General features: G+C 40.8%; 1 protein-coding gene across 1 annotated transcript in view; it reads left to right on the top strand.

The window, feature by feature from the left end:
• Window positions 1-26,761, top strand: part of dock3 (dedicator of cytokinesis 3) — a 721,249-nt gene that overhangs the window by 446,417 nt on the left and 248,071 nt on the right. The window contains exons 17-18 of the mRNA XM_060835046.1: window positions 9,811-9,917; window positions 12,952-13,123. Of these exons, the coding sequence (XP_060691029.1) occupies window positions 9,811-9,917; window positions 12,952-13,123 (279 nt within the window). The remainder of the gene's footprint in view (window positions 1-9,810; window positions 9,918-12,951; window positions 13,124-26,761) is intronic.

The following is a 26,761-nucleotide window of genomic DNA, read 5'->3' as shown; positions in this document are numbered from 1 at the left end:
GACCTAGTCCCATTTGCTGATCAACAAGGTTCCTTCATTTAAATAGAAATTGTGGAGAAAAGTCATCGGAACTTTAGCCATATAGTTTATTTGTATGGGTTACAAAAATAAAGAGTTGTGTTCAATGTAAAACAATTAATTCACATGAAGATTCCCAAAACATATCACGTTGTCATAGAAAATGGCAAAGGGAGTAGAGGTTTTGTTTGTTACGGTTGATTGGATTTTTCTCACAGCAGATATAGATTTGCTTCAATAGAGTCCAAATCTCATTGGATCAAGAAAGCCAATAAGAGATAGTTGTTGGTCAATTCTGTATTTTAAGCAGATAAAATACCAACTGTATCATTCACTGTGTGGAATGCAGGTGAGTCTAATGTTCAATTTGGAATTAGTGATGGAAAGAGCAGCTGGAACATTTACCTGGTTTGCAGCTAAAGGAAAAAAAATCTAGTGTCCTCAAACCTTGTAAGAGCAGTTATTAGAGTCAGCTTGGAAGCTGCAAGGATGATGGATACATATTGGGAACCAGAATTAGGAACAAAGGCATCCAGAGCTGTATGATCATAAATAAAAGTTGAAGGGTCACTTAGCTAAAGAGCTGAAAGAAAGATCCCCATAAAATTTGACTTCAGAGAACGCTGAGAACAATTAAATTTGGGAAGAGCTGTGACATATTTATGGGTTGAGTCCCTAAAGAAGTTAATGTAGCTTCAAGATTGTCATGACATATTATAAAATTATTTTTGGTTGGGGGGCTGGAAATGTAGAACTGATAGCATAATTAATTGTAAATTACAGTATTAAGTTGACAACATCTAATTCACGTAATTCTCATGAAGCTTGTTTTTCTTTTAAGATGTGAAATCTCACGGCCCAGTTTGCTTAATTGCTGGAAGTTTGAATTTTTATTTAATTGTTAGGAGTCCTATCAGAGCTATTAGACAAAGCCCATAACACCTATTTCTTCAGGCACCAAAGGTCGTCCCAAGTTTCTAATATTATGGGCAGGAGATGTTTTTCATTAAATAATACTTTTGCAGTTCATACTATTTTGGTAAAGGACAAGAGTATACAAGAGAAGGGATTAAATTCCCTGTTCAGGCCCCTTAATGTTAAAATGAATTGACCTGAAGTGCTGGGCATTGCTCTGCCACATTTAGGAAAACCAGGTCTATGTGTTGCCCGACAGGTTGTCCTTAAAGTAAGATTATAAAATACATATGGCAGAACATGGCACAAAATAAAGCAAGATTTTTCCTCTTGAAAAATTTTTCCTCTTCCCCACATTGAAAATTCATGAACTGCTGCTGGCCACTACTCACCCAAAGTCACACTTCATTCTCCTGATCAACACAATGCAGCTAACATCCTTTAATCATACTTCTGCTATCCTGTCTCCACCTGCCGCATTTACTTCCTGACCTGATCATGTCCTTTCCAGTTGCCCTTCTTTCTCACTGACTTAAGAGTGCCATTCTCATGTACACATGCACACACAATCATATGATCATCACTAGTGCTTCATCTGTTGTCGTTGTTGACAGCTTATCAACTGTAATTGATGATTCATAGAATCATAGAATCCCTACAGTGTGAAATTGATACCCAGCCTAATACAGTAGTGTCACAGGCATTATCATTTAAGCACAGCGATCACTGTCTGCATCCACATTATTGAGCTACATTTTTAGATCTCATGATTCCACTTACAGCCATTGTCCAAAGAACTATCCTTTCTGGGATTGTCGTCACTCCAGCATTGTCCTGGAATCTCCAGGAATCTCAAGGTTAATCTCTTATGAGCAATCAAACAGTAAATAGAAACTGTAATATAATTGTTTTGTTTCGTTTTAGTCATGTAAAGATTAGAGAAGGCTAAAGGTACTGAAAAAAACTGCCCTTAGAGACAGCAATCCCATTCCTATTGGAATTATTGTGAGTGGACTTTAGATGAGGTTAGCATCAAGCTCATCTCAAATTGTTCCCACTTTATCCTAGACTGAAATAGCCAACAGACACAGATTGAGTAAAAATTAACCATTTAAGTAAAGTACTGTGGGGTTCCTGGTAGGACTTTACCGTCTGGTTGAAGATTTGTAGCTCGGGTGTCCGTTGTTGTGGTTCTGTTCGCCGAGCTGGAAGTTTTTGCTGCAAACGTTTCGTTCCCTGGCTAGGGAACATCATCAGTGCTATTGGAGCCTCCTGTGAAGCGCTGCTTTGATGTTTCTTCCGGTATTTATAGTGGTTTGTTCTTGCCGCTTCCGGGTGTCAGTTTCAGCTGTAGTAGTTTTTATGTGGGGTCCAGGTCGATGTGTCTGTTGATGGATGTTCTTGCCGCTTCCGGGTGTCAGTTTCAGCTGTAGTGGTTTGTATATGGGGTCCAGGTCCATGTGTCTGTTAATGGAGTTTGTGGATGAATGCCATGCCTCTAGGAATTCCCTGGCTGTTCTCTGTCTGGCTTGTCCTATGATGGTAGTGTTTTCCCAGTCAAATTCATGTTCCTGGTTGTCTGAGTGTATGGCTACTAGGGATAGCTGGTCGTGTCGTTTTGTGGCTAGCTGATGTTCATGGATGCGGATTGTTAGCTGTCTTCCTGTTTGTCCTATATAGTGTTTTGTGCAGTCCTTGCATGGTATTTTGTAAACTACGTTAGTTTGGCTCGTGCTGGCTATTGGGTCCTTTGTTCTAGTGAGTTGTTGTCTGAGTGTGGAAGTTTACCCTAGTGGAATTTAAATTCATTTATTGATTTAACTCTCAGATGGAAAATTTACTGATGGCCACAAAATCGTCATTGATTGACATAAAAATTCATATAGTTCACTAATGTCATTTAGGGAAGGAAATCTGCCATCCTTACATGATCTGGCGTATAAGTGACTCCAGACCCATGGCAATATGGTTGACTCTTAACTGCCCTCAGAAAATTGGGGATGGACACCAAATATTGACAATGGTCAGCAATACCCTGGCTGTTTGCAGACTCTAGAATCTGCATTCATCACCTGCAAGTTTCCCTCCAAGCCACACACTACCCTGATTTGGAACTATATTGGTGTTCCTTCACTGTTATCGTCACAATCCTGCATTCAAGAAGATGATTCAGCACCACCTTGTCGGGGCAATCACGGATGGACACCAGTGATGCTCACAACCCCTGGAAGAATTAAAAATATATATTTTGCTTCTCTCCTGCCCAAAGCATGTTAGTTTCTGACCAAAGTTAATTGATCTGAAATGCTGAGTTCAGAACATGATTAGGCTATTCAGCACCTGGAGCCTGTTCAGCCATTCAATGAGATCACGGCTAATTTGTGTCTAACTCCATATACTTGCCTTTGGCCTATATCCCTTAATACCTTTGCTTAACAAAAAAAAATCTATCTTAGATTTAAAATTAACTGATCCAGCTTCTGTCAGTTGTGGAAGAGAGTTTCAAATCTCTATCACCATTTATGTTTCGAAGCGCTTTGTAACATCTCTCCTGCCAGCCTGGCCCTAATTCTCAGACTATGCCCCCTAATTCTAGAATCCCCAAACAGTGAAAATAGTTTATCTTCATCTACCTTTGTCTGTTAATATCTTGAAGACTTTGTTCAGATCATCCTTTAATGTTCTAAATTCTAGAGAAAACAGATCTAATTTGTATAATCTCTCCTCGTAATCTAATCCCTGAAGTCAAAGTATCATTTTTGTTAACCTATGTTGTACCTCCAAGGCCTAAAGTGTGGTGTCCAGATCTGCTATAGTTCTCCAAATGGAGAAAGTGAGGACTGCAGATGCTGGAGATCAGAGTCAAAAGGTGTGGCGCTGGAAAAACACAGCAGATCAAGCAGCATCGGAGGAACAGGAGAGTCGATGTTTCAGATGTTTATGCCTGAAATGTCGACTCTCCTGGTCCTCTGAGGCTTCCTGACCTGTTCTCCAAATGGAGTCCAAATGAGGTTTTGTATCCTTGTGCTCCAATCCTCTAAATATAAAGGCCAGTATTCCATTAGCTTTCTTGATTATTTTCTTCATCTTTTTCTGACATTTTAAAGATCTTTGCACCTGAACACCCAAGTATCTTTGAACATCCACTGTATTTAACTTTGTACATAGGAAGTGCCATGATCTATCATTTTTTTCTCAATCCAAAATGGATAACCTCATGCTTGCTTACATTGAACACCATCTGACATACTTTGCCCATTCACTTAAGTCTATCAATATCCGTTTGTCCTTTTATGCTGTCACCTATGCTGTCTATAACGCTGTCTACTTTGTGTCTTGAGTAAATTTCGCTACATGATTTTCTATGCCATTATTCACATCATGAATAAATAATGTGAATAATTGAGGCCCAGCACAGATCCTTGTGGGACACCACAGTTTCTCTGTCCATAGACACTTAGTTGGGTATGGGAGGTGTCTTGTGGTGAAGTAGTAGTGTCCTTTAGGTCAGAAGGACTGAGTGTCATAAAATCTTTGAACAGGTTGATTAAGAATATCCCATTGCTGAGGCGGCATAGTGCCAAGGACCTGGGTTTGATTTCACCACTAGGTGACTGTCTGTGTGGAGTTTGCACATTTTCTCCATGTCTGCATGGGTTTCCCTTGGGTGTTCTGGCTTCCTCCCACAATCTAAAGATGTGCAGGTTAGATGGATTGGCCATGCTAAATTGCCTCTAGTGTGCAGGCTAAGTGGGTCAGCCATGGGGAATGCAGAGTTACATGGAGAGGGTGGGATACTGTACAGAAGGTCAATATGGACTCGATGGGCTGAATGGCCTGCTTCCATACTATAGGGATTTCTATTTTAGTATTCTATTTTATTTGAGATTCCAATCTTTTGTCAGAGTACAAATGTATGCAGATCTGCATGTGTTACATACTATACAAAAGTAGTATTAATGTAAATAAAGTGCACTTGAAGTAATTCCACTTGGGGCGGCACGGTGACTCAGTGGTTAGCACTGCTACCTCACAGCACCAGGGACCTGGGTTTGATTCCAGCTTTGGGCGACTGTGTGAAGTTTGCACATTCTCCCCGTGTCTGCGTCAGTTTCCTCTGGGTGCTCCGGTTTCCTCACACAGTCCAAAGGATGTGCAGGTTAGGTGAATTGGCCATGCTAAATTGCACATAGTTTTCAGGGATGTGTAAACTAGGTGCATTAGTCAAAGGAAGTGTAGAATAATAGGATTGGGGAATGGGTCTGGGTGGGATACTCTTAGGATGGTCAGTGTGGACTTGTTGGGCCAATGACTTGTTTCCACACTGTAGAGGATTCTGTGAAGCTGGTATCCTGTCACCAAGTCACCCTTTATTTACACATGAAGAATCCTTGACACTAATCCAACTTCCTCAAAGCTAGCTCTGAGTGAACAGGACCACTGACACTCCTGTTTATATCTGTCAGCCAGGGCTCCCTGATTAGACCAGATTAACAGCCCCAATCAAAGAACTGATATTTTATGAGGTCCACCTGGCTGTCCTCGTTACAATCACTACATACTGAAATTGAATGCAGGGATTGTGAAATTATACATTTTGATAAGGGTACAAAGAGGATACAATGAAGGATACAGTTCTAGAGAGGGGACAGGAACAGAGAGTCTGGAGGGGTGGTGCGAGTAATTCAAAAAGTGCTCACCACTGAAAACAAAAACAATATGCTGAGATAATTAGATGTTGGCAAATGTGAATTTTTGATATTTAGAAAAACTGTGGCAAAATGTTTTGATAATTTGTAACTAAAATAGGTAAAATCACATAGTCTTCCAAGACCAGAGAGCTACTCTGTCATCAGAGACAATTGATGGTGGGTCACCATGTCTCAGGCAGAGGAAGAGATTGAAAAGGAGAGTCCTTCATGGTATCTATAGCTAATGCAGGACTTAAATCTATACTGTTGGCACCACTCTGCATCACAAACCAGCCATACAGCCAACTGAGCTAACTGATTCCCACAACAATAAATGGTTCAAAACAATGTAGCGTTAAATATTTCATTTGTTTTCTTAGTCTGGCACTCACTGTACAGATGAGTTTTATTGACAAAAGATTGATGCTACCATTCAGAAAACATCTTTTCTGAAGTGATGCATACAGAAGGATGTATGCTATACCTGCACAAGTCATTTGAAGATGGCATGTTGAGAAAGAGATTTTAGAATTATGTGGACTGTATAAGTTAAGGCACAGAGAATAAAAGTGAGGAACATTTGAAAAATCCTTTGTAAACAGTGTTTTTGCCTCAGGTTAGGATACACATTTTCAAACGGATGTGAAGATATTAGAGAGGGTACAGTAAAGATTCATGGGAATGTAGTCAGTGGTGTGGGATCTTATTTCATGGATAGATTGGAAAATCCAGCAGTGGTTCTTCAGAAAGAGAAAAGTTGAGTGGAAGAATCGATCATGGCTTAACACAACACCTTGGAGAGTATGAAGATTACAGAAACAAGGCTGAGGTGACTGTGGGATTGAGAATTTTCAAATTGCATAATTAGGAGCCAATAAAAGTCAGCAACCATATGGATAATGGGAAGTGGGTCATTGTAAGTTAGGACATGGGCAGCAAAGCTTTGGATGGTTTCAAGTTTTACAAAGTGATGCATTTGATTGTGGACTCACCTCTTGTGACAGTGTACAGAAAAGATTTACCAGGGAATTGCCTGGTTTGGAGGATATTCGCTCTAAGAAGAAATTGGACATATTTGGCTTATTTTTCAATAGAATGTCGGAGGCTGACGGGCGGCCTGATAAAAGTTTACAAAATTATAAGAGGTATGGTTAGTAGATAGTTGGAGTCTTTTTTTCCAAAGTAGAAATGTCAATTACTAGGGGATGTAGGTTTAAGGTAAAAGGGGAAAATTTAAAGGAGATGTGAGAGACAATTTATTTTTATACAGATGGTAGTAAGTGTCTGGAGTGTACTACTGGAGGATGTGGCAGAAGCATATACGATAGCAACATTTAAAAGGATCTTGACAAATGCGTGAATAGGCAGGGAATAGTTGGATATGGGCCACATAGAGGCAAAAAGGTTTTTAATTTAGTTGTGTGTCAGTGCAAGCTTATTTTGTCCAATTCCTGTGCTGTACTGTTCTTTGTTCTTCTTTGAATCAACATCTGCAAGTCAAAAAGAGTGGAGGAAGATGCAAAAGATTCTTTTTAATCAAAATGTGTGAATTCTGATTGCAGAATCCTGTGTGATACCCTTGCCCAGCACAGAATGTTTGATCGTGAACGTTAAAAAAATGCTATCACAATTTGAGAGATACCTTGTTGTCCCTCAGCAGAATATTGTTTTCAATACCCTGAACTTGTAGTCAGAGCCAACAGAATAGATCTTGACGTGGACATTCCTGACAGTTATTCACAATTTTTTTATGCAGCCTTTGGAGATGAGACCAATTTGATTCTACATCTAATACTGTATTGCCATATGAATTCAGAACAGGAGCAGGCCATCAGTCTTGGTGCATGCTGTGCCATTCAATACGATCATAGCTGATTTGATTGTCACTTCAAATTCACATCCCCACCTACGATTAATTATCTTTCACCCTCCCCCCTTGTTGCTTCTATCTATCTCAGTCTTAAAAATATTCCACCAGCTGCTTCCACCATTTTTTCAGGAATAGAGTTCCAAAACCTCACAACCCTCTGGCAGAGAGAAAAAAAATGCTTTATCATTGTTTTAAATGGATGATCCCTTATTTTTAAACAGTGATCCCTAGTTCAAAATTCTCCCATAAGAGGAAGCATAGTCTCCACATCTACACTGTCTAGAGCCTTCAGGATCTTTTATGCTTCAGTCAAGTCACCTAATGCTCTTAATACCACTGGGTAAAAGCCTAACCTATCCAACCTTTCATCTTGAGATGCACACACCCACACCCATACTCTCACTTAGTCAGTCACTCAATCACTCACTTTCAATCTCTCTCATTATCGCTCTCTTCTCTCTTTCTTCCAGCTACTGGTCTGTAAACCCTCATTGAACTGCCTCCAACACATTTACTTCCTTAATTAGATGACCAATACTATGTGCAGTACTCCAAATATGATTTCGCCTGTAGCCTGTATAATTGAAGCACAATCTCTCTACTTTTGTATTCAATTCTCCTTGTGATAAATGATAACATTGGATTTTTTAATTACTTGTTGTATCTGAATACTAACCTTTTATAATGAATGCACCAGGACCAAACCCCTTTACATCTCAGAGATTTGTGTCTCTCACCATTTAGAAAATCTAGTTCTTTATTATTCTTGCAATTTAGAGCATACACATTTTCCAATAATAGACATTTGCCATATCTTTGCCACTCAGTTAATCTATACCTTTTTGTATCCTCATTATATCCTCTCTGCTTGTGATACAGTTGACCTATGGTATCTGTGAGAATAGCAAGACACAATGATGCTCTTCAAACAGTCAGCCTTCTGAGCCATGTAGAGTCTAAAGCAAGAAATTTGATTTAAATCACGTCCTGATTAGGAAAATCAGATTAGGTTAAGGAAGAGATTTCCAATACTAATTAACTTCTGAACAATGAATAGGAGATATAATGCAGCCGGGTCTATCACGAATGCCAGCCTTCCTTCCATTAACTCTGTCTACACTTCCCACTAGCTCGTGAAAGTAATCAACATAATCAAAGACTCTTCCCACCCTGGTTACAGGACAGCTAGATAAGGTGGTTAAAAGGCAAATGGAATACTTGCCTTTATTGGTCAAGGTATTGAATGCAAGAGTAACAAGATTTTAATGGAAGTATATAAATTGTTAGTTAGACCATATCTAGAATACTGTGTGTAGTTCTGGTCACTGCACTATTGGAAGAATGTGATTGCACTAATAAGCATGCAGAGGAAAATCATAAAGATGTTGCTTGGACTGAAGTGATACGGTTGTGTAAAGAGTTGCGATTGTTCTCCTCAGAGCAGAGAAAGTTGAGGAGTGACTTGGTTGAGATGCTCAAAGTTATGAGCGTATAGACAGGCTAAATAGGGAGAGATGTTTCTCCTTAGTAGAGGGATCAATAACCTGTGACACATTGTTGAGGAAAGAAGGAGGATGTTTAGAAGCCATTTGAGGAAAAATGTTTTCACCCAGAGGATAGTGGGTATCTGGAACTCACTACCTAAAATGGTGGCAAAGGCAGAAACCCTCAACATTTAAGTAGTAATTAGAGAAGCACTTGAAACATCATAGCATCCAAGTCAATGGGCCAAGTGCTGGAAAATTGGTTTAGAATATGTAGATGCTAAATGACTGGCACGGACACAATAGGCCAAAGGGCCTTTTTCCTTGTCTAAAAACTATATGATTCTAACATTGAACATTGAGAAGTTATACTTTTAAAATCAGACAGTTGTTTGGCAATAATTAAATCTGAACACTTTATTTCAAGTTTGCTCATTGCTGAATTTACCAGTCCTAACTTTTCTGTCATATTTAATGAGGAATTAGTGGTCAAGTACTCTAATTTCATCCATATATATCTCTTTTAATGCCAAGTTTATCAGTGAGAACATCTATGGAGGAGCAGCGTATCCCTGACAGCATATTTGGATTTGTGTGTTTAAATGTGTATGCGTGTATACTAGATGTTGCTATGCAATTCACTCCATAATAGCTGAAAGCAGTATTAACTTCACCATTACAAATTCAAGTTTGGGGCCACCACTATATATGTTTTGTTTATATCTCTATAAACTGACCAGGATAAACTTGGAATTATATGTTCTATAATACAGATAATGTTAAAAATTGCTCTTATCCACGGTTCCAATTTCAAAATTCAATTTTTATTTAGCAAAAGATAAAGGTGAAAAGAAGCTGTTTGGTTTTGCATTTACACCACTGATGCGTGACGATGGTACAACACTCTCAGATGACGTCCACGAACTGTACGTCTACAAGGTAACTACAGTTCTCTTTGATCTCCTATACGTGGTTCTGCTATGACGTGACAATTGTGTTCCTCTGCAAACTCGTGCTATAGAAGATCACGCGTTGGAAAACTGCTATAGAAAATCACAATGTAGAAGATCATCAATAGAAAATCACTATACATGTTCAGTAGAAAGTTCACGTTATCCAAACAACACCTACAATTCGTCAATCGCGTTATAGCCAATTCATGCTGATGAAGCATGCATTATAGCAGAACGACCTGCATTAGATATAACCTCTCATCTTATGTTGCACATTAGTCTAAGTGTGGTATCCTGTCAACAGCCATTCTTGCTACAATTCAGATTCAAACTTATTCAACAGTCCTTTCAAACGGCTGTAGACTAGAATATTCAGCAATCTGTTATGGGTGTCAGTGCCTCCTCCTAACTCCAACAATTAGTTGGAATCAGCCATACTGGGGTAAAAGACACACCCTGTCATCGTCTTTAGCACAGACATTCCCCCCATTTGAGACTCTTTGGTTCCTCCCCAGTGATATTCTAGTTCAGAGCCCAAACTCCCTAACGGTTGACAGAAGCATCAACATATTGCTCATTACTGTTCCGCAATAGTATTCTAAAGTCAACCATTCTCTAATAGAAGACCTGGTTTTAACCAATGACATGTAATATGTTGAAATATAGACAGATTTGTATTCTAGTGCGCAGAGATTAGATTCTTCTTAGCCCTTTGCCACTGGCCTTCTATACAATGTCATTCTCCATCTCTCAATTTAAATGCAATTCACTTTGATTTTCTTGCTGTGTGTGAGGAGCCTGGTGATGCTACAGTTGTTGTCTGTGGGTTATTATAATTGCTATAGGTATTAATTTATTGTGGCCAGCTTTCAAACAAACATAGTTAGAATCAATTTTGAACTCATCAATTTGAAAGCATACGAACCTGCTGTAATTGTCACAAAATGATTTATTTGGTAAATGCAGATATTGAATGAAGCAAGAACATGCTGTTGGCATGGCAGATTCTATAAGTAAATGTAATTAATTGCAAAGCTCTCAAAATTCTGGTTTGGATAAGGTTAATGGTTTCAAGGTGGCATATCTTTAGTACATTTACCAACACAGCATAGAATGAGACCATTCAACCCAACATGCTTGAACTGCCTCTCTAAAAGGACAACTTTAATTTGTAGAACTGTAAATCATTCATGCAAAGCATTTCTCCTATTTTGTTTTGCCAGTTTTTGTTAGTTTTGCTTCCATAATCCTTTCAGGAAGCATTTATAAGATCATTATAATTCTCTACATGAAAACATAATGGCAATTATCACCTTTATGAAAGTGAAAATTTTCCTGAAAGACTGACCAGAGACCTACCGTAGCCCAATAGATAACTGCAGCACATTGGCTGAAGCATGAAATAGAAATGCTGCACTTGCAAGTGACAGGTTCAGCTTGAGAACTGTTCTGTGGGCATTCTCTCAGTATAATAAATGCATTGAGTTCGGTCCTATAATGCCCTATTTGTAACTCTAGTATGGTATCAGCACCATTATATAAGTGATATAATCATCACATTTCAATGAGTCACTGCTGGAGACAGCAAAATAGAAGCCAGATGCGACACGCTATATGTCCAGTTACTTTTGCATGGTCCCCCATGCTGGTCCCTTCTACTGCAGAGGCATCTGACCCAGCATTATCACATTGGCAATCAGCCATGCCAACTGATGTGGTGATCAATTTTCAGCTTTGGGCTATGCAGATCCATGTCATAATCACTTGTCATTTGCCAAAGAACATTAGTTTGGCTGCAAGAAGGAAAAATAGCTTGTACATAAAAGATAGACCATCATATAGGCTAAGTAATTTACAATAATATCTGCTGTGGTAAAGTCCTCAAGTTAATGGGATATGATTTCCCACACACAAAGCCATATTTACTATCTCTAATCAGTCCTTGGTCTTTCCAAATACATGTAACTCCTGTTCCTCAGGATTCTCTCCAACAACTTGCCCACCACTGATATCAGGCTTACTTGTCTGTAGTTCCCAGGCTTTTCCTTACCAACATTCTTAAATAATGGCACCACATTAGCCAACCTCCATTCTTCCGGCACCTCACCTGTGGCTATCAATGATGCAAATATCTCAGCAAGATGCCCAACAATCATTTCCCTAGCTTCCCACAAGGCTCTACAGTACACCAGAACCGGTCCCCTGAATCTATGCATTTTAAAACGTCCAGCACCACCACCTCTTTAATATGGATACTTTAAGATATCGCTATTTATTTCTTCAAGTTCTCTATCTTCCAATTCCAGTAAACACTGATGCAAAATACTCATTTAATATCTCACCGAACTCCTGTGGTTCCACACATAGGCGGCCTTGCTAATCTTTGAGGGGCCCTATTCTCTCCCTAGTCCTCAATGTATTTGTGGAAACCCTTTGGATTCTCTTTAACCTTATTTGCCAAAGCAGTCTCATGTCCCCTTTTTTGCCCTCATGATTCTACTGCCCTTATACTCCTCTCAGGATTCACTGCTGTCTATACCTGACTTATATATCCTTATTTTTCCTGACCAGAACCTCAAATTCTCTAGTCATCAAGCATTCTCTACACCTATCAGCCTTGCCCTTCACCCTAACAGATTATGTACAACACTTCCACCCTTTGGTATCACATCCTACTTATGATAAAGATCAATTCAATATTTTTACTGTTTTGTTGTTGAACTGTACCTTTAAAAGAATAGTCATTTACATTTTGTTTTAGAAATGAATATCATATCTCAAAAGAGATCAATTAGCTTATCAATATAATGGTTTGTGTTATTATAAAATTGATTACCGAAGTTTTGGCTTACCAATCCGTCAGCTGAGAGGTATAGTGAAAGCCATGGATTGTGTCACGTTATGGTCTTTCAGCAAAAGGATGAAGTTGCAGAAATGAGCAGCGTAGAGAGGATGATAAGATGAATGATGGAGAATAATTATAGAAAGAATAAAATTAACCTTGGAATTTTACTTTGCAGTGTGATGAAAATAGCACTTTCACTAACCATGGGCTGTACCTGGGTCTTCCCTGCTGTAAAGAAGACTTCAGTGGCTGTGCCAACATTCCATCCAGTCTCATATTTCAACGAAGTACCAAGGAGTTCTTTTGGATCTCAACTCTACTCTCATCCACTAAACTGACACAGAATGGTAATGTTGTATTATTTTATGTTATCTTCCAAAGTTTTCAAAGCTGGTTTAGGTACTACTTGTTTCTCACTTACAGGTATCCAAATCAGTACTAACCCCTGTTAGGCGCTGGTGTAAGAAGGCTTAACATCTCAGATTTTTGTCTGCTATCTTTAGCATGGTCTTAATGGACTTATCCTTCTGACGGAGTACCAGAGACTGCAATTTAGATCCACCATATTAAATGATCATACACAAGTATATGGCTGAATTTCAGGGCCAATATGTCTGACTTTGCTTAAATAATGTTTCAGGTATCTATTGTTTGATAATATTTATGGTGTGGTATAATGTTGTGTTCTGGCCAAAGAAACACAGAAACTGCCTTAGTTTGTCCAGTAATGCTATTAGTTTTGATCATCACCTTTCTATGTGGAATGGATAGTTGTCTCTGCAGACTGAAATACTAAACTACAAATAAGAGAAGTTAAATATAGTTTAACCAAAGGTGGTGTAACAACAGCAAAACCCTATTTGAAAATAAATATTACCCAAATGTTGGTTTAAAATCAGTAGTAAGTGCTGGTCTGGTTTAGTGAGGTGAACACTGCTACGTAGGATGTTAGCCTCCACCTAACAGGTTTATTTGGAAGCACTAGCTTTCAGAGCCTTCATCAGGTGGTTGTGAAGGAGCAGCACTCCCAAAACTAGTGCTTCCAAACAAACCTGTTGGACTATAACCTAGTGTTGTGTGATTTTTAACTTTGTATATCCCAGTTCAACACTGGCACCTCCAAATCATGCCTTCATCTAGGTACTGTTGTCAGGATATTGATTGGGTTTGAGCACTTCCTGATCTGTAGTGCTGTAATCCCTTTTAATGTAAATTCTGTGTCTTACGATCTTATACCCCACAACTATCTGATGAAGGAACAGCGCTCTGAAAGCTACTGCTTCCTGATAAACACATTGGACTACAACCTGATGTTGTATGGTTTTTAACTTTCCATTTTGAAATCATGTTGTGGTGTACCACAAGATGTGTCTTCTTTGTGTTAGCTGAGACTTTGGACACGAATACAATGTGACCAATACTGCTGCAGCCTGCTGTTGAGAGGGAAACAAAAGAGTGGTGCAACTCACATAAGGCACTACACACAACAAAAGTGTTCAAGCAGAAGAAACAGAAAATGCTGCTGTTCCTTGACATAGTGGAACATGTGGTTGTCACATCAGAATTTGCTCACATCTGCGGATTTGAAGAAACCCTACTCCCTGCTACCCTGATGGCCACATATTATTGGTGACTGTTGAAGTTGTCATCATGATCAAAATTTGCCTCTCAATATTCCAGAGGTCTGTCGGAAACACATCCAGATTTTGTTTCAGTTGGCAGTCCACAAATAGATAAGGCAGGTGACTAGTTGTTTGTCAGTGCCAGCAATTATACGAAAGTTTGTAGCAATAGTGCTTGTCACAATGAGTAGGCATTTAGGATTGCACCTCTAGCTGTCTTCCCAGATATGTGGGGCACAATTCACAATACACATCTGCACATCCCTGTATTAACCAGGAAAATTTGCAAACTCCTTGGACTTCCATCCCACTAGTGTCCACATAGGGTGCAACCACAAAAAGGTACACTTGCAGATTTCTGGAGATTTGCCATGATGCTTTGAAACTGCAACCACCAGTCTCCTCAATGTCTTTGCATCAGGAAACTTAAATAGTGGCCTCAAGGATGCATGGATTACTCGCTTCAAACTCAACTGCTGACACCTGTTGGAAAGATGATAAATGAAGCCAAAGAACATTTTGATTAATACCAACATGCTGAATATATTCATGTATATGCAAAGACCTCCGCCAGGGAGGATATTTTGTACTATGTTCTAAACAACATTGGACAGCAACTTGATTTAAGCCTGCAGGAGCAACAAGGTATGGGTTTTTCATGGATGATCTTAAGGAGATGGAAGAAGATTACAAGGAGTGCAAGGCAGCGCCAGCTATTCGCATTGCTCACAGGATAACCTTATTAATGCATTCTTTACTTAGTTTGGAAAGGTGGACCAAACTCAGAAGATTTTCAAAGCCATTCTTCGTGATCCCCTTTATAATTACAGATGTAATGAATAGAGTGAATGGGCAGGTGTTCTTAATTGATACAGTGAGGGTACTATCTGATTTGAAAATGTTAATTAGAAAAAAAATATTAAAATAACAAAAGACATCTAAAAATTAGTCGCATCCTACAAGGAATGTGGCTCCACATCTTCACTCTACCTATTAATGACTCTGAAGGGTTCTTGTGGTGTCATGGTCGTGTCCCATCTGCTCCGGAGATGTGTAAAAACATCGCTGAACTTGTTGATTAGAACATATTTTTAAAAATTATTTTGATGATAGAATAGCAAGTCATGTATTCAAATTAGCCAATGACACAAAGATAAGCAGCATTATAAGCACAGTGGAAAGTAGCGTGAAATTACAATGAAATAATAGTGTATTCTATGAATGGTCAAAATTAGGCCTAGTAGATTTCAAAGTAGGTAAATGTGAAATTATCCACATTAATTTAAAAAGGAAAGTTCACTTCAATATCATCAAAAGCTGGAAACAGTGAAGGCTCAAAGATACTTTTAGATCCGCATTAATAAATCATTAAAATGGCATAAAATAATTAAAATGCTGATCTCATCTCAGCTTCAACTCCACTTCCCTGCCCGGTCTCCATAAGTCTTCAGCCCTTTAATAATTAAAAATCTGTAGATCTCCTTATTAAATTTACTGTATATCCCCGCATCCACCACACTCTGGAGTAGTGAATTCCACACATTCACAACCCTTTAAAGAGAATTTTTCCTCTCATATTTAAAATTTGCTACCCCTTATCCTAAAACTATGACATCTCATTCTAGATGCCCCACATGAAACATCGTCTTGGTGTCTACTTTATCAATCCTCTTTAAGACCTTATATACCACTCCTTGAAAGTTGAGTTGCAGGTAGAAAGAATATTGAAGAAGATATTTGGTATTCTTCCTTTTATTGGTCAGAGCACTGAGTATAGGAATTGGGAGGTCAAGTTGCAGCTATACATGTCATTGGTTAAGCCACTTTTGGAACATTGTGTGCATTTCTGGTCAGTCTCCTAAAGGAAGGATGTTGTGAAACTTGAAAGGGTTCAGAAAAGATTTCCAATGATGTTGCCAGGGTTGGAGAGTTTGAGCTATAGGGAGAGGCTGAATAGGCTGGGGCTGCTTTTCCTGAAATGTCAAAGGCTGAGGGGTGACTGTACAGAGGTTTATAAAATCATGAGGGGCATGGTTAGGGTAAACAGACAAGGTCTCTTCCCTGGATGGGAGAGCCCAAAAGGGGCAACCTTTTCACGCAAAGGGTGATGTGTATATGGAATGAGCTGCCAGAAGAAGTGGTGGAGACTGGTACAATTACAACATTTAAAAGACATCTGGATGTGTGTATGAATAGAGAGATATGAGCCAAGTGCTGGCAAATGGGATTAGCTTTATTTGGGATACCTGCTCAGCATGCATGAGTTGAACCGAAAAGTCTGTTTTTGTGCTGGACATCTCTGACTCTATGATTCTAATTAGATCACGTCTCATTCTTCTAAGCTTCATAGAGTACTGGCCTAAACTTCTCAATCTCTCTTCATAAGACAGCCCCTCATTTTTGGAATCAATCAAGTGAACCTTTTCTGAAGTGCCATGAGCTTGAAGGGAATAGAGTATAGATGTACCAAGGTAATACAAAAACAGAAATTGCTAGCAAAACTCTGTATATTTGGCAGCATCCATGGGGAGAAAGCAGAATTGTCATTTCAAGTCTGGTAACTCATGAGGACTGACAGCATCTAAGAAAATGTAGTATTTATACTGAAGATGAGATTGGGATAATGCGGGGGAGAGGTGAATGGATAAGTGGAGATGGAGCCCAGAATTAAAGAGGTATGAAATGTAAGCAGATGTGGGGAATATTAATAGCAGGTCAGACAGAAGAGAAGCTGAATAAGTAATAATGAGAGCTGAGAGTAGGAGAGAATGGGTAGGCTGTGCTAAAAGCAACCCATGTCATGTGATAATAGGGCTGAGAGTGGATAAGAGTAGTTTGCTTGTGCTTATAGCAACCCATGTCAGGACAGAATGAGGGTCTGGGAGCAGGTGAAAAACATGGGAGGTGGAATTAGAGTCTAAAGTTATTGATCTCTATGTTGAGTCCCAGAGGCTCCAAGGTCCTCAAGCAGAAAATGAAATGCTATACTTTGCACTGAAACTTGCTGAAACACTGCAACGGAAATGTTGGTGTGGGAACATGATGATGTCTTTAAGTGGCAGACAACTGGAAGCACAGTCATTCTTATGGACAGAAGATATGTGTAGTAAAGCAGTCACCCAGTCTGCGCTACTGTAGAGGAGACCAGACTGAACAGCGAATGCAGTAGACTCATTTAAAAGATGGTAAGTCACAGCTTCAGGAATGTTTGAGGCCTTGGATAGTGAGGAAGGAGAAGCTCATTGGGTAGGTGTTGCACCTTCTGCGATCACGTAAGAAAGTGGCATGTGAGGAGATGTTGCGCATGGAGAAGGAACTGTCATTGAAATTAGATTAGATTACTTACAGTGTGGAAACAGGCCCTTCGGCCCAACAAGTCCACACCGACCCGCCGAAGCGCAACCCACCCATACCCATACGTTTACCCCCTACCTAACACTACGGGCAATTTAGCATGGCCAATTCACCTGAACCGCACATCTTTGTGACTGTGGGAGGAAACCGGAGCACCCGGAGGAAACCCACGCAGACACGGGGAGAATGTGCAAACTCCACACAGACAGTCGCCCGAGGCGGGAATTGAACCCGGGTCCCTGGTGCTGTGAGGCAGCAGTGCTAACCACTGTGCCACCGTGCCGCCCTTCTGGAACTCTGACAAAGGAGGGGAGGGGAGTATGTGTCTGGTTGTGGTATCCCACTGGTGGTAATAAAAATCGTAGCTGACTATCCTTTGAATGCAGAATCTGGTGGGATGATAAGTGAGAACCAAGGAGACACTATTGTTGTTGTGAGAGAGAAGTCAAGGATTGAGGGCAGAAGTGAGGGAGATGGGTCAGATATAGCTAAGGGCCCCATAAACCATGGTAGCAGAGGATCCTTGGTTGAAGAAAAGAAATAGAGGTTTCGAAGCCTGTCCTGCAGAAGGTGGCATGATCAGAACAAATGCAACAGGGATGGAGAAACTAGGATAATGGGATAGAATCCTTTCAGGAAGTAGGGTGTGAGGATGCTTAATTCAGGTAATGGTGGGAGTTGATGGGTTTGTAATGAATATTGGTGGCCAGCCTATCCCCAGCAATGGAAACAGATGTTGAGGAAGGATTAGGTGTAGGTGAAATTAGAAGCAAAGTTGATAATTTTTTTCAAGTTCCAAAAGAGAAGGAAACAGCACATGATGAAATCATCAATATACCAGAAGAAGAGTTTTGGGGAGGAGCCAGAGTAGGATTGGAACAAGGTTTGGCCTTGGCTATCCACATGAGCCCCAATTACAACTGTGTCGTTGTGGGGTATTTGGAACATTCCTTGTTCCACTCCTATTCAATTTCTCTTCTGGCCTGGCCTACTATCAATAATCCTTTCTTCTGCCTACCTTTTATCTCTCTCTCTCTCTCTCTCTCTGTCTCTCTCTTTCTCTGTAGACTCTGCCTTCAATTATCCACTCAGCTCTTCCACAAGTAACATTTGCACCACACAAATGCTAAGCAATGACCAGCTTCAGTAAGAGGTGATCTAACCACTGCCATTTGACATTCAGTGGTGTTACCATCACTGAAGCACCCGTTATCAACATCCTGGGGGTTGCTACTGACTGGAAACTCAACTGTCTTGCCACATACATAGTGGCTACAAGAGCAGTTCAGAGACTAGAAATAATATAATAACTCACCTCCTGACTACCCAAAGCTTGTCGATCATATACAAGGTACATGTCAGGTGTGATGAAATACTCCCCACTAGCCTGTTGCTATAGCTGAAACTCTTCAGTCCTGGCATCATCCTTGTAAATCTTTTATGCACCCTCTCAAGTTTAACAACACCCTTCCTATAGAAGGGTGACCAGAATTGTGCATAGTATACTAAAAGTAGCCTCACCAATGTCCTCTACAGCTACAATGTAACACTCCAACTGCTATACTCAAAGCACTGGCCAATGAAGGCAAGCGTCTAGTGCTTTCTTCACCACCCTGTCTACCTGAGACCTGACTTTCAAGGAACTATGCACTGCACCCCTAGGTTTCTTTGTTCGGTAACACTTCCCAGGACCCTACCACTAACTTCGTAAGTTCTGCGCTGGTCTGCCTTCTTCAGTTTTCTTCTATTTGCCCACATGGCTGTGTCCTGTTGACCTTGCTCTTTGCAGTGTGGACTTTTTCTCCCTTTCACACCTTCATTAACGCACATTTAGTGAATCGTTCCTTCACCTCCATTAGCAACTTCTGTCTTTGGCTATGGGCACCCTCACCATCTGTTCCCTTTGTTCTTACTCCTACTCTGTCTATAACATAAAAACCATCATTTCTGATCTGATGACTTCCTCCAGCACACTGTTTGGACTACATTACCCACGATGCCTTTCGAGTTCCACATCTGCATAGTGAGGGCCAGCAGCTTGGTGCCTGGCAGAGGCTCAGCCAACAGGCCTGATGGGAGCTATAGTTATGACATGCACCTGTCTTGCAGCAGTTGGCAGCCAGCAGTTGGAAGTTTGAAGGTGAGCATGCCAGAGCCCTTCAGCAGCTGTCATGTGGTGCAGCTGGAATCAGTAGCGTGGCCCTGTAATTCTGGATCAGTGGTGCTGGAAGAGCACAGCAGTTCAGGCAGCATCCAAAGTGCAGCTGGATGCTGCCTGAACTGCTGTGCTCTTCCAGCACCACTGATCCAGAATCTGGTTTCCAGCATCTGCAGTCATTGTTTTTACCTCGTTGATTTTGGCCCTGTAATTACTGAGCCTGCGATTGGGGTGTGGGAGGATTTAATAGATATATAGACCCCACTAAAACAACATCCACCCTCCACCAAAACACCACCCTCCCTCTACCAACATCCTTCTCCCTCCACCAATACACAGCTCCTTCCTGTATAAACTCTTCCGCTCCTCTCCATCAGCCGCTTCCACTAAAGGCTCTCCCCACAGTCAAATGTGGTCATTAACTCCTCACCCCCATTGTAAAGTTTAAAGAGTCAGCTGAAAACTATTAACACTAATATTCCCAGTCTGGAGAACTTGAGAATCTCAATCTTTACACTGAGATTCCCAGGTTAGAGAGCTGGAATATCCCAGATGTTCACAGAGATTCCAAATTAGAGAGCTGGAACATCTTAGCTGTTCACACTGAGATTCCCAGTTTGGAGAGCTGAACATCCCAACTCTTCACAAAGATAAGCTCTCAGAGCAGAATTGGGCTATTCAGCCCATCAAATCTGCTCTGCCATTTAATCATGGCTGATATGTTTCTTAAAACTTTCCACAGGAGTCGTACCAGAAGATTGGAAGGAGGCGAATGTTGTTCCTCTTTTCAAGAAGGGTAATAGGGAAATCCCTGGCAATTACAGACCAGTCAGTCTTACGTCTGTGATCAGCAAAATTTTGGAAAGAATTCTGAGGGATAGGATTTATGGCTATTTGGCAAAGCATAGTGTGATTAAAGGCAGTCAGCATGGCTTTGTGAGGGGCAGGTCATGCCTCACGAATCTTACTGAGTTCTTTGAGGAGGTGTCAAGACAGGTCGATGATGGTTGAGCAGTGGATGTGGTGTATATGGACTTCAGCAAGGCATTTGATAAGGTCCCCTATGGTAGGCTCATTCATAAAGTCAGGAAGCATGGGATACAGGGAGATTTAGCTATCTGGATTCAGAATTGGCTAGCTGACAGAAGGCAGAGAGTGGTTGTAGATGGGAGGTATTCTGCCTGGAGGTCAGAGTTGAGTGGGGTCTCGCAGGGCTCTGTTCTTGGGCCTCTGTTCTTTGTAGTTTTTATAAATGACTTGGACGAGGAGGTTGAGGGGTGGGTTAGTAAATTTGCAGATGACACTAAGGTTGGAGGTGTTGTTGATAGTATAGAGGGCTACTGCAGACTGTAGCATGACATAGACAGGATGCAGAGCTGGGCTGAGAAATGGCAGATGGAGTTCAACCTGAATAAATGAGAAGTGATGCATTTTGGAAGGTCGAACTCGAATGCTGAATATAGGATTAAAGACAAGATTCTTGGTAGTGTGGAGGAACAGAGGGATCTGGGTGTGCAAGTACATAGATCCCTCAAAGTTGCCACCCAAGTGGATAGGGTTGTTAAAAAAAGCATATGGTGTTTTTGCCTTCATTAACGGGGGATCGAGTTTAAGAGCTGCGAGGTTTTGCTGCAGCTCTACAAGTCCCTGGTGAGGCCACACTTGGAATATTGTGTCCAGTTCTGGTCGCCCCACTATAGAAAAGATACAGAGGCTTTGGAGAGGGTGCAAAGGAGGTTTACCAAGATATTATCTGGACTGGAGGGATTGCCTTATAAAGAAAGGTTGAATAAGCTCGGACTTTTCTCTCTGGAGAGAAGGAGAAAGAGAGGAGACTAGATCGAGATGTACAAAATAATGAGAGGAATAGATAGAATCAAAGCCAGAGACCTTTCCCCATGGCAGGATTGACTGGTACGAAAAGTCATAGTTTGAAAATATTAGGGGAGAGGTATAAAGGAGACATCAGAGTTAGGTTCTTTATGCAAAGAGTTGTGAATGCATGGAATGCGTTGCCAGCTGTGGTGGTGGAAGCAGAGTCATTGGGGACATTTAAGCGACTGCAGGACATGCACATGGATAGCAGTGAGTTGAGGATGCGTAGGTTAAGTTACTATATTTGACATTAGGATTGAATCTTGGCACAACAACGTGGGCCAAAGGACCTGTTCTGTGCTGTACTTTTCTATGTCCTATGATTTCTCTACTAATCAAGAACCTGCCTGTTTCAAAGGCACTAAATGATTTCGCCTCAAACAGCCTTCTGTAGCAATGAATTCCACTGATTCACCATCCTCTGTCTGAAGAAATTCCTCCTCATCTCAACTCTAAGGGGCTGTACCTTCACTCTGAGGCTCTGCCCTCAGGTTCTAGTCTCTCCTACTAATGATAACATCTCTGTACGTCCATTCTATCTAAACAACTCTGTATGCTATAAACATCAATGAGAGAGCTCCATCATCCTTCTAAATTCCATTGATTACAGACCCAGAATCCTCAAACACTCCTCATGTGACAAGCCCTTCATTCCTGAGATCAGTCTTGTGAACCTCCTGTAGACACCTGCAAGGCCAGAACATCCTTCCTTAGATACAGAAACCAAATTGCTCTCAATATTCTAAATGAGGCATTAGCAGTGCCTTGTCCAACCTCAGTAGTACATCTCTGCTCTTGTTTTCTTGCTCTGTTGAAGTGAATACTAACAATGCATTGCCTTCCTAACTGCCAATTTTTTAACCTGCATGTTAATCCTGAACTGTGACTCAGGTTTCCAAGGCCTTCTCCATTTAGAAAATAATCTACATCTCTACTCTTCTCACATTCACACCTTTCTCATAATTTCCCATGTTGTATTCTATCTGCCATTCTCTAAGCCTGTTCCAATCCTTTGTGGTCTCTGCTTCCACAACACAGCCTATCCGTCCACCCATCTTTGTGTCATCTGCAAACTTAAGATTGCCCTCAGTTCCTTTGTTCGGATCATTTGTGTATATAGTGAATAGTTATGGTCCCAATACTGACCTCTGCGAAACTCCATTAGTCACCAGCTGCTAGCCCGATAAAGATCCCTTTATCCCAATTCTCTGCTTCCTGTTGGTCAGCCAGTCCCCTATCCATTACCTTGCCCCTAACACTATAGTTCTTATCTTGGTTCACAGCCTCCTGTGCAGCACCTTGTGAAAGGTTTCTGGAAATCAAAATAGATCATATCCACAGGCTGTCCTTTGTTTGACTTGCTCATTATCTCATCAAAGAGTTCTGACAGATTTGTCAGACATGACCTCCCTTTTACAAAGCCATGCTGACTTATCTCTGTTTTACCAAGCAAGTCCAAGTACTCCACAATCTCATTCTTAATAATGGACTCTAAAGCCTTGAGGTCCTCCTAACCAGCCTAATCATCCTATTATTTATGACACGTGTTGTTAATACAACCTTGATGAGAGATTCATATATTTTTATGATGACTGCTATCAGGTGGCCTGTGGTTTCTTGGTGTTACATTTGTTCGCTTCCAAACTGTTGTGATGATTCTATGATCTGGGGAATTTTGGAAAACCTCTAATCGTGGATTCACTATCATGGCAGATACCTCTTTAAGAACCCAAGCATGTAGCCCATCATTTCCTCAGGATTTATCAGATTTTAGTTCCTTCGGTTTCTCCAGTACCTGTTCTCAGCCGACATTAATTACCTTTTCTTACTTTGTCTTCTTTATGATTTGGAGATGCCGGTGTTGGACTGGGGTGTACAAAGTTAAAAATCACACAACAACAGGTTAAAGTCCAACAGGTTTAATTGGAAGCACACTAGCTTTCGGAGTGTCACTCCTTCATCAGGTGGTAGTGGACTATCACTTGATGAAGGAGCGACGCTCCGAAAGCTAGTGTGCTTCCAATTAAACCTGTTTGACTTTAACCTGGTGTTATGTGATTTTTAACTTGGTCTTCTTTAATTCATTGATTACCCTTTATTCGTGGTAAGTAATTTATCTTCTAATGTAAAGACAACCACAGTTGATTGTTATGAGTTGACATCACGTTGTCATGGGGCTATGAAGTGCTACGAGATGGAGGACATGAGGTACCATGACAAACCATGTGGAGAGGATAATAGGGAAATATGATTGATGTGATTAGGAGAATTTACTTTGTTGTTTTCCATAAAACGTCAATACAGAGCCCATGCACCAAGGCCCACGTCCCCACCCAGCAGAGTCCTCACTTCGATTCATAGAACTGTACAACATAGACACAGACTCTTCAATCCAACTGGTCTGTGCTGATAAAATATCTTAAATTAATCTAGTCCCATTTGCCAACATTTGGCCTGTATACTTCTGATATCTTCTTATTTATATACTCATCCAGATAACTTTTAAATGTAGTTGTGCCAGCCTCCACCACTTCCTCTGGTAGTTCATTCCTTGCATGCACCACCCTCTGTATGAACCCTTTAAAAGGGTTATGCCTTTTAAATTTTTTCCCACTCACCTTAATCCTATGCCCTCTAGTTTTAGACTCCCACACCCTGAGGAAAAGACCTTATCTATTTATCTTATCCATGCCCCTCATGATTTTGTGAATCTCTACAAGGTCACCCCTCAACCTGTGACCCTCCAGGGAAAACAGCCCCTGCTTATTCAGCCTCTCCCTATTGCTCAAAACCTGCAACCCTTGCAACATCTTTGTAAGTCTTTTCTGAGCCCTTTCAAGTTTCACAACATCCTTCCTATAGCAAGGAGACAAGAACTGCATGCAGTATTCTAAAAGTGGCCAAACCAATACCCTGTACAGCTGCAACATGACCTCCCAACTCTTTTCCTCAATGCACAACCAATGAAGTCAAGCATACCAAATGCCTTCTTCACTATCCTGTCCACCTGCGACTCCACATTCAAAGAACTATGCACCTGCACTCCAACATCTCTTTTTTCAGCAACACATTCCAGAACCTTACCATTAAGTGAGGAAATCCTGCCCCAATTTGCTCTGAAATGCAGCATCTCACATTTATCTAAATTAAACTCCATCTGCCTCTCCTCAGCGCATTGGCCCTGTTGTACTCTCAGATAATCTTCCTTAATGTCCATTACACCTCCAATTTTGGTGTCACCTGGAAACATACTAACCATACCCCCTCTGTTCACATCCAAATCATTGTATAAATGATGAAAAACAGTGGACACAGCACTGGTCTTTGTGGCACACAGCCAGTCACAGGCCTCCAGTCTGAGAAATAACCCTTCACCACCACTGTCTGTCTTCTACCTTCGAGCCAGTTCTATATCCAAATGGCTACTTCTCTCTGCATTCCATGTAATCTAACCTTTCTGACCAGTTTACTGTGAGGAACCTTGTTAAATGCCTTACTAAAGTCCATATAGATCATGTCCATTGCTCTGCCCTCATTAATGCTCTTTGTTCCCTCTTCAAAAAAACTCAAATTAGTGAGACACAGTTTCCCAGGCACAAAGCCATGTTGACTATCCCTAATTAGTACTTACCTTTCCAAATACATGTAAATCCTATCCCTCAGTATTCCCTTCAACAACTTTCCCACCATTGATGTCAGGCTCACTGGACTATTGTTCCCTGGTTTTTCCTTGCCACCTTTTTTAAATAGCAGCACCACATTAGCCAACTTCCAGTCTTCTGGCAACTCGCCTGTGGCTACCGGTGCTACAAATATCTCGGCAAGGGGCCCAACAATCACTTCACTAGCTTCCCACACAGGTTTAGGGCACAGCGGATCCGGTCCCAGGGACTTATCCACTTTTATACATTTTAAGACATCCTGCACCATCACCTCTGTAATATGGACATTTTTGAAGATGTTGCTATTTATTTCCCCATGGTCTCCATCTTCAATATCCTTCTCCACCGTGAACACTGATGCAAAATATCCATTTCGTATTTCCCCTGTCTGCTGTAGTTCCACACACAGGTGACCTTGCTGATCTTTAAGGGGCTCTGTTCTCTCCCTAGTTATTCTTTTGTCCTCAATGTATTTTTAGAATCCCTTGGATTCTCCTTAACACTACTTGCCAAAGAGATCTCACGTACCCCTTTTTCCCCTCCTGATTTTCTTCTTAAGTATACTCCTACTGCTTTTGTACTCTTCTAAGGATTCACTCAATCCCTGCTGTCTATACCTGACATATGCTTCCCTCTTATTCTTGACCAAAACCTCAACTTCTCAAGTCATCTAGCATTACCCACACCTCCCAGCATTGCCCTTCATCCTAACAGGAGCATACTTTCTCTGGACTCTCATAACCTCATTTTTGAAGGCTTCCCATTTTCCAGTCATCCCTTTACCTGCAAAGATCTGCCCCAATCAATTTTTGAAAGTGCTTGCCTAATACCATCAAAATTTACCTTCCTCCAATTTAGAACTTTAACTTTTAGATTCGATCTATCCTTTTCCATCACTACTTAAAACTAACACAATTATGTTCACTGCCCGCAAAGTGCTCCCCCACTCACACCTCAGTTACCTGCCCTGCCTTAATTCCCAAGAGCAAGTCAAGTTCTGCACCTTATTTAATAGATACACCCACATACTGAATCAGAAACGTTTCTTGTACACATTTAATAAATTCCTCTCTATCCAAGGTCTTAACACTATGTCAGTCCCAGTCTATGTCTGGTAAGTTAAAATACCCTATACATAACTGAGATTTCCTTAAAAAAATTGTTTCTTAATTTCCCGCTGACTATTGGATGGGTGGGGGGGGAGGTGTTGGTGGGGAGGGATGCCTGTACACAATCCCAGTAAGGGGATCATCCCTTATTTCTCAGTTCCACCAAAATAATTTCCCTAGGTGTATTCCCAGGAATATCCTCCCC

This window comes from Hemiscyllium ocellatum, chromosome 14 (assembly GCF_020745735.1).
Source record: "Hemiscyllium ocellatum isolate sHemOce1 chromosome 14, sHemOce1.pat.X.cur, whole genome shotgun sequence".
Taxonomy (NCBI): domain Eukaryota; kingdom Metazoa; phylum Chordata; class Chondrichthyes; order Orectolobiformes; family Hemiscylliidae; genus Hemiscyllium; species Hemiscyllium ocellatum.
The sequence above is the reverse complement of the archived record's forward strand: the minus strand, read 5'-3'. Positions and strand labels throughout refer to the sequence as shown.